Raw genomic sequence first — 13,384 nt, forward strand, 5'->3', positions numbered from 1 at the left:
TATTTATTAATGATCTAGATGAGGGGGTGGAGGGACTACTTATCAAGTTTGCAGATGACACCAAATTGGGAGGACTGGAAATACTTCGGAAGATAGAGACAGAATTCAATGAGATCTGAATGGAAAAATGGGCAAATGAGAACAAGATGCAATTTAATAAAAATAAGTGTAAAGTTCTGCATCTGGGTTAGAAAAGCATGCCTACTGGATGGGGGATACGCTTCTAGGTAACACTGTGTGTGAACAAGACCTTGGGGTACTTGTGGATTGTAAACTAAACATGAGCAAGCAGTGTGATGCAGCGGTAAAAAAGGCGAATGCCATTTTGGGCTGTATCAACAGGGGAATCACATCAAAATCACAAGATGTCATAGTCCCATTGTATACGGCACTGGTCAGACCACACCTGGAGTACTGTGTGCAGTTCTGGAGGCCTCACTTCAAGAAAGACGTAGATAAAATTGAAAGGGTACAGAGGAGAGCGACGAAGATGATCTGGGGCCAAGGGACCAAGCCCTATGAAGATAGGTTGAGGGACTTGGGAATGTTCAGCCTGGAGAAAAGGAGGTTGAGAGGGGACATGATAGCCCTCTTTAAGTATTTGAAAGGTTGTCACTTGGAGGAGGGCAGGATGCTGTATCTGTTGGCTGCAGAGGAGTGGACACTCAGTAATGGGTTTAAACTTCAAGTACAGCGATATAGGCTAGATATCAGGGGAAAAGTTTTCACAGTCAGAGTAGTTCAGCAGTGGAATAGGCTGCCTATGGAGGTCGTGAGCTCCCCCTCACTGGCAGTCTTCAAGCAAAGGTTGGATGCACACTTTTCTTGGATGCTTTAGGATGCTTAGGGCTGATCCTGCGTTGAGCAGGGGGTTGGACTAGATGGCCTGTATGGCCCCTTCCAACTCTTTGATTCTAGGATTCAATGAATAAAATGATGGATGCTACACAGCTAATACAGTATTAGCCAAGTGTGTACTGTTACAAAGCAAAGAAGCAGTGGTGGCAAACAATGTTAAGCATATTATGGATGCGTAGACCAAGTTAAAAGGCTCATAATGAAAATACTGTCAAGAACAGAAGTAAAGTATTTCTGTATTTCCGGTACCCCTTTAACTCTTATAGACCTCCCCGGCTACATGAACAATTGTAACAAGTGAAGGAATCAGTCATAGATAGGGCCAACACCAATTATGCTGGATAGAAAACAAGTCCCCACCAGGAATTGATGCAATATACATCAGTTAACTCAGGGTGTGGTTGAAGAAACAAGTGCCCATGGTAATGTGGTCAGCATTTCTTTACTTGTGCTGAGTCAGACCTTGCCATATTTATCCATACAATGGTCACTTCCAGGTTGGACTATTGCAATTCGTTCTATGTAAGGCTGCCCTTGGAAATGCTTCGGAAATTGCAGGGGATCCAGAATGCATCTGCCAGATTGTTGACTGGAACATCATGGTCGGCTCATACTGCTCTAATTCTGTGGCATCTGCACTGATAACCAATTAATCCCTGGATCCAATTCAAGGTGTTGATGTTAATCTTTAAAGCCCTCAGAAGTCTGGGACCCTATCTCCTTACAATCTCCTGCACTCCCTCTGGTCATCATTAGGGACCTCTTGCAGGTGCTTGGCCCCAGTATGGTTTGATTAACTGTCACCAGGGGACGGGCCCTCTGTGGCCCCTACTCTGTGGTGTGTGCTCTCGAATGATAATTATAGCCATGTATTATATTTGTTTTCTGTTGATTTTACCTTATTGATTTTAATGTTGTAAGTTGCCACAAGACTCTTTGTTGTGCGATGACTGAGAAATAAAAAAAATAAAATAAAAAATAAATAATTAGCTTCTCTTATTTATATCTTGCAAGCATGTACCTGGGGATCAGCAAATCTGCTTGCAGGACAAAAATGTTTTCTGCAAATCAGACTTTCCCTACTGTGTTATCAAGTTGTGAAATGCCAGCTACAGAATAGAGGAACAATTTGAAAGTGCCCCCTGCCCCTGGATCTTACCCTCTAAGGTCTTTGTTTTAATGTTTTCAAGGACTAGAACAATCTGATTTATCCTTATTTTTTTAAAAAAAACTACACTCTGCTGCTGTCAGCATTCAGTGCTTTCTGAGACAAGTTCCATTCTCATGAAGCTGGTTTTTAAAAGCCCCCCCCCCTGTTTCTTTCAGGTGATTCACAAAGCAATATGATTTCACATATCTGTGGAATCTCCTAAGTATGTACAGATGTCATCTATGAGTCAATTTTGGGTGCCTTGCAGGTAGTTTTCATTATCCACCTGAAGATCAACTAGTTTAACCATAGTAAAGCTCTGCTGCACTTCCCTTTGCCTTCCAAAGGAAAGAGCCGCCTGCTGATTAATCTTACACTGGATTCCAAGGCACTGATAGAGGTTGCATTCTTTGTATTTAATACTCTTTTATTCATAACAATTTCCTTATTGATTACAATAAAGAAAGCCCTGTATATGCTGAGGAGATCATGCTCCTAGACTAACACTGTGCCACCAAGTAACTACAAAGTTTTAGTCTTGAAACGTGTGTAGAAGAGCCACTGCCAATTATGCAGTATGAAGTGCAAATTCGTTCTTAACTCTGGTAGAAATTTGTCCTGTGCCCTGAGGCATGAAGTTTAATTAACCTCATCACCAATCTACATTTGCACAGCTACAAATGTTATTAATGGTCATAAAATTATCCAGATACAGTACTTGACTCCTTGAACTCCCAAAGTAGTGAATTCCCATAGGATCTATATTTTATATTGCTAATGGTGAAAAGGGCTTATTCTCTTTGTTTTTATTATCAAATAGCTGTAACACAGTTTTGTTCACTAGTGAATTCCATTCTGATGGTACTTGGTGACTGAGTAGCCTTTCATTTCACTCCCAGCCCTGTAAGTAAAAAAAAAAAGGAATATATAATAAGCACCAATTGTGACTCCCTGCTACCTTTCTCAGGTAATTCTCACAAAGAAGCTTAGAACTTTAGAGGACATACCACACTTCTTTTTCAGACACAAAGGAAGTACTAATTCTTGAACCATTGAAAAACTGCTCTAAAGGCTCTTCCATACACTAGAATCAGTTTTAGGGGGGTTTAGGATATAGCACTGCCTATCTCATGCACAAGAAGTACTTGCTGCTCACATAGCAGGTTCTTTACATCTAAATAACCCTACTTTTAAGTTGTGTCCACTAAAAGTTTTATATGTACTGTTTAAAATGCAACATTTATATGTAACAACTATATTTTCAACCATATTATGCAAATGCTCATTTTAGAGTAGGATTGGTTGCAGCTCCTTACTGCTTGTGCAAATAGGCAAGAACAATGTGTCGAAAGGTACATTCCTTTACTAAAAGAGAGGATAACATCTATGTTTTCTTCTATACCTTTTTTAAAAAATGTATACATTAAATGTAATGCATTATACAGTTATTTCATATATACATGAAATGTAACCTTCTGTAGTATACGATATTGACTGTGGCTTTCTGTTGAATGCACAGGCACAATGCACATAATATGAATCTTTTGCACGTATCACACTTTGGGTATAGCCATATCAGTGATTTCATTGTGTACTTGATTTCAGATTCTTTGATTACAAATGGCAGCAGATTTATATTTGTCTGTCTTGGGATATAAGCTTGTGCAGCCTTTTCTAAATTATTTCCATCACTTTTAATGATTATTTAACACATGGCTTCCTTTTAATTCAACTGCTTCTTAAATGGAAAAAAAGATAAATATGAACAGCAGCAAATGAAAATAAATTGCTAAATAAGATTACAGAAGTGGATATGAGAAAATTATCAGAAAGAGATTGGATTTACAGAATGTGCCAGAAAGTTTAAGTTGTTAAGCAGGCATTGTAATCATTATTGATATTATATGGCACTAGATTATGAAACAGATCTATAAGAATAAGTAGAAACAGCAGAATCCATTTCTATATCAAACATATTTGTAGCAGTAAATTCCATACTGAAGTGAAGGTGCCAATTCATACACATTAATAGGCATGTGGAAGATAAGCACCAGGGACTCTTGACTGGCTTGTTTGTAAACATACTTCATGTCAATATTTTATACTAAATCATTTTATATTAAAATGAATGCTTGAAGTACAGGGCCATAGCCACAATGGCTCAAAAAGGATTCATGTCCTATCAGTCATTTGGCATGCCATCATAACCAACACCAGGGAGTTGAGGTTAAAAGGTGTGAATCCTGTCAAAAATCTTCCAAATGTGAATACTCTATGCAGTTGACTAGAACAGAAATAGCAGTTAGCAAGGCTGAAGATAGCTTTTTAAAAAGTCTACCAAGTGTCGCTGTTGTTGTCAGCCATTCAGTCATGTCTGCCTCTTGGTGATCCCATGGCAGAGCTGCCACTATGATCCCCCATCCTTCACTGCCTCCCTCAGCCGTGCAATGTCCATTTTGATCATGTCTAACCACTGAGGGTTTTGTCAGCCTGGTTTCCTTATTCCTCTGACCAATCCTAGCATAATTGCTTTCTCCATTGAGTTGAATCGCATAATATGGACACAGCAAGTGAGCCAGAGTTTTGTGATTTTGCCTACCAATGATATATTAGACTTTATGCACTGTAGAATTTCCTTGTTTGCAACTTTTGGTGTCCATGAAACCTGTAGAACCCTTCTCCAGCATCAGGGTTTAAATTATAAATTATATTTCTATCTTCCATTAATTAAGCACTGTGAAATCTCTGGGGAATTAAAGACAATATACACAAATGTCTGGTGCTTCTAGTATATTTATTGGAGATTTGTAGTATGTTAAATGTATCTGTTTCTTCTCCGATTTTTTCATCATCCAACTTTTAAAGTCATAAATGGCTATTGGAAATAGATCTACATTTGGTAGTTAGGCTTATGTCCTTGCTTTTCCATGTCCAGTTCAAGCTCACCTTTGCTGAGTGACCCAGAGCAATTTGACACTTTATTTCTGAAGATTTGGCAGGAACCTGGGGAGATTCATCAGGAGAGCTTTAAACTGAAGCCACAAGGGGAAGGAGACGATCAACATAGGGAGTGTAAGGAAGGAGAATGATCGGGTGCAGCCCAACCGGCAAGGCCAGCTCATAGGGAACCAAAAGTAAAAGGATTCAGATGTCTTTATACTAACGCCCGAAGCATGGGCAATAAGAAGGAAGAGCTAGAACTTCTCATGCTGATGGAAAGGTATGCTCTAGTAGGCATCACAGAAAATTGGTGGCATGATTCTCATGACTGGAATGTAATGGTGGATGGATATGAACTGTTCAGAAAAAAACAGAATAGATCGAAGAGGTGGAAGAGTGGCACTGTATGTGAGGAAAGGGCTTACCTGTCAGGAAATTCTAGTGAAGGAGAGCATATCTACAGTGGAAAGCATCTGGGTGAAAATAAGCAAGGTGAAAACAAAGGGTGTGGTGGCTGGTGTCTGCTAACGACCGCCTGACCAACGAGAGGATGTGGATGCTGCACTTTGTGAGCAGCTTGAGAAAATATCCAAGCGGCAGGACCTTGTCATCATGGGTGACTCCAATTTCCCAGATGTGTGCTGGGAAACAAACTCTGCAAAGCGTCCTCAGTCATGCAACTTTCTGACCTGCCTGGCTGACAATTTCATTTATCAAATGGTAGATGAACCCACAAGAGGTTCAGCCATACTGGACTTAATACTGACCAACAGGCAAGAGTTGGTGGATGAGGTGAAGGAGGTGGGGACCCTAGGGGGAGGTGACCATGTCCTCATAGAATTCCTTTTGAGATGGGGAGCCAAGGAAGCTTGTAGCCAGACACAAATGTTGGATTTTCGTAGGGCAAACTTTAATAAACTCAGAGACATGATGAATCCATACCATGGATGAGAATGCTGGAAGGGAAGGGAGCATGTGAAGGGTGGGCACTACTCAAACAAGAGCTATTGCATGCTCAATCAATGACTATCCCAGAAAGACGAAAACACTGCAGGAGCTCTAAGAAGCCTATTTGGATGAACCGAGAACTTCAAGAGGAACTAAGAAAGAAAAGGAAAATGTTCAGGAAATGGAGGGAAGGACAGAGCTCTAAAGAAGAGTACCTACAGGTTACTAGGCACTGTAGATCAATCATCAGAAAGGCCAAAGCTGAGAGTAAGCTAAGATTGGCCAGGGAAGCCCATTGTAACAAGAAAAGATTTTTCAGTTATGAGAGGAGCAAACGTAAAGTAAAGGAGGCAATAGGCCCACTGTTGGGTGCGGATGGACAAACTAACGGAAGATGCAGAGAAAGCAGAAAGGCTTAGTGCCTATTTTACATCTGTTTGTTTCCCACAGGTCAAAGGGTTTACGCACATCTAGAGATGGCAGTAGCCAAAGGATAGTGTCTGGGTGGCATGTTAACATGGAGAGAGAGGTTGTCGAGAGGCATTTAGCTGCACTGGGTGAGTTCAAATCCCCTGAGCCAGATGAAATGCACCCAAGAGTGCTCAAAGAACTTTCCAGAGAACTTGCACAGCCCTTGTCCATCATCTTCAGGACCTCTTTAAGGACTGGATATGTCCCGGAGAACTGGAAGAGAGCAAACGTTATTCCAATCTTCAAAAAAGGGAGGAAGGATGACCCAGGAAACTACAGACCAGTGAGTCTGACCTCTGTTGTGGGGAAGATAATGGAGCAGATATTAAAGGGAGCGATCTGCAAACATCTGGAGGACAATTTGGTGATCCAAGGAAGTCAGCATGGATTTGTCTCCAACAGGTCTTGTCAGACCAACCTGGTTTCCTTTTTTGACCAAGTAACAGGTTTGCTGGATCGTGGAAATTCGGTTGATGTCATTTACTTGGATTTAATAAAGCTTTTGACAAGGTTCCCCATGATGTTCTGATGGATAAGTTGAAGGACTGCAATCTGGATTTTCAGAAAGTCAGGTGGATAGGGCATTGGTTAGAGAACCGCACTCAAAGAGTTGTTGTCAATGGTGTTTCATCAGACTGGAGAGAGGTGAGTAGCGGGGTACCTCAGGGCTCGGTGCTCGGCCGGGTACTTTTTAACGTATTTATTAATGATCTAGATGAGGCGGTGGAGGGACTACTCATCAAGTTTGCAGATGACGCCAAATTGAGAGGACTGGCAAATACTCCGGAAGATAGAGACAGAGTTCAACGAGATCTGAACACAATGGAAAAATGGGCAAATGAGAACATGATGCAATTTAATAAAGATAAGTGTAAAGTTCTGCATCTGGGTCAGAAAAATGAAAAGCATGCCTACTGGATGGGGGATACGCTTCTAGGTAACACTGCGTGTGAACGAGACCTTGGGATACTTGTGGATTGTAAACTAAACATGAGTAGGCAGTGTGATGCAGTGGCAAAAAAGGCGAATGCCATTTTGGGCTGTATCAACAGAGGCATCACATCAAAATCACAAGATGTCATAGTCCCATTGTATACGGCACTGGTCAGACCACACCTGGAGTACTGTGTGCAGTTCTGGAGGCCTCACTTCAAGAAGGATGTAGATAAAATTGAAAGGGTACAGAGGAGAGCGACGAAGATGATCTGGGGCCAAGGGACCAAACCCTATGAAGATAGGTTGAGGGACTTGGGAATGTTCAGCCTGGAGAAAAGGAGGTTGAGAGGGGACATAATATCCCTCTTTAAGTATTTGAAAGGTTGTCACTTGGAGGAGGGCAGGATGCTGTTTCTGTTGGCTGCAGAGGAGAGGACACGCAGTAATGGGTTTAAACTTCAAGTACAACGATATAGGCTAGATATCAGGAAAAAAATTTTCACAGTCAGAGTAGTTCAGCAGTGGAATAGGCTGCCTAAGGAGGTGGTGAGCTCCCCCTCACTGGCAGTCTTCAAGCAAAGGCTGGATACACACTTTTCTTGGATGCTTTAGTATGGTTAGGGCTGATTGTGCGTTGAGCAGGAGGGTTGGACTAGATGGCTTGTATGGCCCCTTCCAACTCTATGATTCTATGATTCCATACTGCAATCACCACTCAGATCAATTTGTGATCCAAGAAAAAGGAATTCTTGAACACAGTCTATGTCTTCACCATGAATTGTTATTATGACATGTCTGTTTTTGCGTTGGTCATTATTTTTGTCTTTTTAGTGTTTAAGAAAAGGCCAAATTTCTTACTTACTTCATCAACCTTTGTAATCAGTTATTCTAGGCCTTCCTTTTTTCTAACGGGAGGGTAGTGTCATCAGCATGCTGAAGATTATTTATATTCCTTCCTCCAATCTTAATTCCAGTATTTGATTAGTTGAGTTCAGTCTCTCTCATAATGATCTCAGCATACAAGTTAAACAGGAAGGAGGAAACAATACAACCTTGGTACACTCCTTTCTGTATTTTGAACCAGTCAATGTCACCAAGTAGTATACATACAATGGCTTCTTGGTTTGCGTACAGCGACTGCATCAGTTTGATCAAATGTACTGGCACCCCCAAATTTTGCAGGGCTTCCGACAATTTGTAGTGATCCAACCAATTAAAAGCCTTCTTGTAGTCAATAAATATTAAATTTTATTGTAAACTGGCATGAGCTGGCAGGGTCAGGGGGTGGTGGTTAGTATAAAGAAGGAAGGAGGAAAGGAAAGGAAAGGAAAGGAAAGGAAAGAAAGAAAGAAAGAAAGAAAGAAAGAAAGAAAGAAAGAAAGAAAGAAAGAAAGAAAGAAAGAAAGAAAGAAAGAAAGAAAGAAAGAAAGAAAGAAAGAAAGAAAGAAAGAAAGAAAGACTATGACTTTTCCAAAATCCAGCATAGGGTTGCTATGTATTCACAAATTGAGGAGGGCATAAAATCATTTAGAAGGAGAGCAGAGTAAATAAATAATGATAGTTGATAACCCATGTACTCATTTTCTCCTCCAATAATTTTTTTTTCTGGTATGAGTGCTGAAATCCCAAGTGAATGTTGTGAATGCCTGAAATTAGATATAAATGTTTCCATTTTTCAGACATACTTTGTTGTTTGTTGTTAGGTTCCATCAAGTTGTTTCTGACTCAAGGTGGCTTTATGAACAAAGGCTCACTATCCAACTCTGTCTGCAGTAATTTCTTTATGGTTTTGTAAGGTCAATCCACTTATGTCTTTGATTCTATCCATCTTGTTCTTTATCTACCTCTCCTGCTTCCTTTAATCTTACCAAGCATAATCATTTTTTTCTAACCCATCATTTGCACACATTGTGTAACCAAAGTATGAGAGTTTTTGTTTCCAGATCATCACTTTAAGAGAGCAGTTGAGTTTAATTTGGTCCAGCACATATTGATTTGTTCTTCTTTCTGTCCATAGTATTTTCAGTGATTGTCAGGCATACCCTTAAATGTTAGTAAACATATACTGCTCACTATCTTTCACTGATGTGTCTCTTAACTTTTTTAACACTGGCAAAATGTTATAAGATCTGTTCAGCCTCCACATAATATTGCCATTCACCATATTCAATGTATGTAAGCAGCAGACAGGGGCTGCTGGATAAAATGTATCTTGATTCCTGTTGGCACAATCCTTTTAGGTGGGAAGAAGTTAGCTTAATAGGCACATAGTGAGTGTTGAATCATGTCAAAGTAGTTGTCTGTTTTACTGGGGGCGTGAGTGTAGATTCAAACAAAGTTTTATGGAGTTGATGATGGTGTGGAAGCATCCTGTTTTCTTTACTCACATATGTACAGGCAGACAGACATTTTGCTGCTGATTTGCCTCCTATCACAGGAAACCCATTTCCTACCATGCTAACAGGGTTGTGTGAATCATCATATTTGCACCTGTAATGACATAAATTACTGTTCTGCCTCCTTTTTTCAATGTATATTTTCCTCTTTACAGACTGCAGCCCATTTGCCCCATTGATGGTCGGTTTGGACTCCATGGCCAAGATGAAATTCCACTCCGAGCTCTACAATTTAAACGTGGTTTGCTACATGAGTTTCGGAAGGGCAATGCCAGCAAGGAGCAAATTCGACTTCACAGTCTGGTCCAGCAGATCCCAAAGGCCATAATCATTGGGGTGAGGAAAGGAGGCACACGAGCTCTATTGGAAATGCTGAATCTCCACCCAGCAGTGGTCAAAGCTTCTCAAGAAATCCACTTCTTTGATAACGATGAGAACTATGCCAAGGGCATCGAATGGTACAGGAAAAAAATGCCATTTTCTTACCCTCATCAAATAACAATTGAGAAAAGTCCTGCCTACTTTATCACGGAGGAGGTACCTGAAAGGATATATAAAATGAACTCATCCATCAAATTACTGATCATTGTCAGGGAACCCACAACAAGAGCTATTTCTGATTACACTCAGGTGTTGGAGGGGAAGGAACGGAAGAATAAAACATACTACAAATTTGAGAAGCTGGCAATTGATTCAAATACCTGTGAAGTCAACACTAAATACAAGGCAGTGAGAACCAGCATCTACACAAAACATCTGGAGAGGTGGTTGAAATATTTTCCCATTGAGCAATTTCATATTGTTGATGGTGATCGTCTCATTACAGAACCACTGCCAGAACTCCAGCTGGTAGAGAAGTTCTTAAATCTTCCTCCAAGGATAAGTCAATATAATTTATATTTCAATGCCACCAGAGGGTTTTACTGCTTGCGATTTAACATTGTCTTTAACAAGTGCCTGGCAGGAAGCAAGGGACGTATCCATCCAGAGGTGGATTCCTCTGTCATTACCAAATTGCGCAAGTTCTTTCACCCTTTTAATCAGAAATTTTACCAGATCACAGGGAGAACATTTAACTGGCCCTAAACTTCATACAACACTGTGTGTTGCACCCAGAGATATGCAACCCTGTCTCTACTAGAGTAAAAAATATGCACTTTTCATATACACAGCTTTCCAAGTAACCCCTTTTTCATGCATTCTTGTACATACGCAATGTGTGACCAAATATAGGATGGGATCAATTTTTCTGCAAGAGCAGTGAATAACATAAAATTTACTCAATGCATAATTGCATCATTTTATGCTATACAACTTAAGGAGGAGGTGTCATTTAAAGTGACTAACTCAGCAATTCAGTTCGAAGGGTCAGTACTCTGCTCAGTAAAAATGTTGTTATCATATATATTTTGAGATAAGGAAGAATATCAGTTTAGAATTCATTGCAAAAATTGCATTAGGCTATTATGGAGACACATTGCTAGAAGAATACTGACCCTTTAAAAGCATAAATCTGCACTTCAGACTTATACAGATTGTTCCTTCTTTCTTGGGAATGTTTAGAACTGGACACAGAATTCTGAGTGCCATCTTCATCCTAGGATTCTTTGGGAACATGGTGACAACTGAAATACTATAAAGCCAAGATAAGTTAGCAGTGTAGATTTATCCTAAGTGCGATACTGAGTTGTTCTATTGGAATTCTTTTCTTATTTTTTGAAAAGAAATTCTCTCATGCAATCAACATTGTTTCAAATTTCCTGTGGTGATTTTGCACTATTGTTTTTATTGTATGGATCATCTTGGCACTTGTAGCATGTCAATCATATGTCAAAAAGAAAGTCTTTTTTTCCTTCTATGCTTGTACGTTGATAAAGAGAAACCTGCTGTATATAATGTATATTGTTTGTAAATACTGGTTTCACACTAAGTAATTCTATTTTGTAAACTGAATATGGCTATTTAATTTATTGTGAAAATTAAATTTATTGTGGTATTTAAAAATGGAATGGATTAAAATTGCTATATGTGTTGCTGGCTTGTTCTTCATTCTTTGCTGAATGCTACTGTGTCTTTCAGCAGGGTGGAAATGGAGCTTTCCTGGAAATTGTTTTCCTTCAGGCCTCCAAATAATACCCATAAAATCAGACAGAAGTCTTAGGTGTATGATGATTGTAATAAGAACTTTAGATAGGATATATTGTATGGTACATGAGCATACCACTATGCGCATATAGTTATGCCACCCTGGAAAGGAGAGAGATAGTCTTGAAAATGCTGAACACCACTGTCAGATACTTAAGGAAGGAATACAGCGATCTCATCTAGTTAACTGATTTCAGTGTTCTAGATATAAGCTTTACTGAAATTGTTAGAACTTGCTTCTGCATAATATTCATAATCCAGCAGAAGCCATTAATGTGCAGTTAACTATTTTTTTACTTCTGTGAGACAGATAAGAGTCACATACACTGCTGGAATTATCCTTCTTCAGAACAATGAATGCAAGCAATCCATGAGGTTTCCCCACCACCACCTCAAGCCAGTTTGGTGTAGTGGTTAGGAATGCGGACTTCTAATCTGGCATGCCAGGTTCGGTTCTGCGCTCCCCCACATGCAACCAGCTGGGTGACCTTGGGCTCGCCACGGCACTGATAAAACTGTTCTGACCGGGCAGTGATATCAGGGCTCTTTCGGCCTCACCCACCCCACAGGGTGTCTGTTGTGGGGAGAGGAATGGGAAGGCGACTGTAAGCCGCTTTGAGCCTCCTTCGGGTAGGGAAAAGCAGCATATAAGAACCAACTCTTCTTCTTCAATAAGTTGCTTTTGATATTTGGAGAAGTCCAAAAAATGTCTTGCTGTGTAACACATGTAGCAAGGATCTACTTGAAGCTTCACTGGATTTCAGTCAATAAGTTTCTACTGTTAAAAGGCTTAAATATAAGTTACAGTCAATGTAATTGGCTTGTGAATCACATCCTGTTACGTATGTTTGTATGATATAGATAGAGATATATAGAATGCTCTTGTGATGAGTGATAAAAAACTGGTAACAGAAGACACTATCTCTAGACTGTCTGCAACTGATAAAAGCTAAAGGTAGTTGAGTTAATTAAAAAGAATCTCAACATCTGGAGTGCCGGTGTAAATACATCTAAAATAACATTATTGGTTTTCAAGTTACAGCTCTAAACAGTAATTAATTCCACCTCTACCACCCATGAGGTAAGGAATCAACCTGAAAAGAATAACTGCAACCAGGAGGTAGACAGAAATGCCCATGTGATTGCTAAAAATAACACATGTGATTAGATATAATTAATAAGAGTGAGAAACAAAAAAACATTTTTTGAATGTCATTTAATACTTCTTTCAAACCAAAGTACAGTTATTATCACTATATAAGAAGGCTGAACCTGGACTTATGTTGCACTAATTTGTGAAAAACAAAGACAATGCATTCAAGATAGTACAAAACAAGAGAGCAAGCGGTAGAAATTTTCACAAACCAATGACATTTTGAAAGGCATTTAAGTAACAAGTATAGTGGATTATGTTATATCAGAATTCAAGCTAGAAATATCAATATGGTCTTTCTTTCCATTAGTTTCAGTGGGAAATAATTTGAGATATAATTCCTCTCCTCCAATGAGAAGAAATTCTTTGGGTCTGGGCTTGGGAAGG

The 13,384-nt window shown here is 39.7% G+C and overlaps 1 protein-coding gene across 6 annotated transcripts in view; it reads left to right on the forward strand.

Annotated features, from left to right (window-relative positions):
• HS3ST5 (heparan sulfate-glucosamine 3-sulfotransferase 5) overlaps positions 1-11,732 on the forward strand; it is a 247,231-nt gene extending 235,499 nt beyond the window's left edge. For all 6 annotated transcript variants that reach the window (XM_077301627.1, XM_077301648.1, XM_077301619.1 and 3 more), the window contains one exon: positions 9,855-11,732. In XM_077301627.1, coding sequence (XP_077157742.1) covers positions 9,855-10,785 — 931 coding nt within the window. In that variant the 3' untranslated portion in view covers positions 10,786-11,732. The remainder of the gene's footprint in view (positions 1-9,854) is intronic.
• The last annotated feature ends 1,652 nt before the right edge of the window (positions 11,733-13,384 follow it).

Source organism: Paroedura picta, chromosome 1, assembly GCF_049243985.1.
Source record: "Paroedura picta isolate Pp20150507F chromosome 1, Ppicta_v3.0, whole genome shotgun sequence".
In the NCBI taxonomy this organism is placed as follows: Eukaryota; Metazoa; Chordata; class Lepidosauria; order Squamata; family Gekkonidae; genus Paroedura; species Paroedura picta.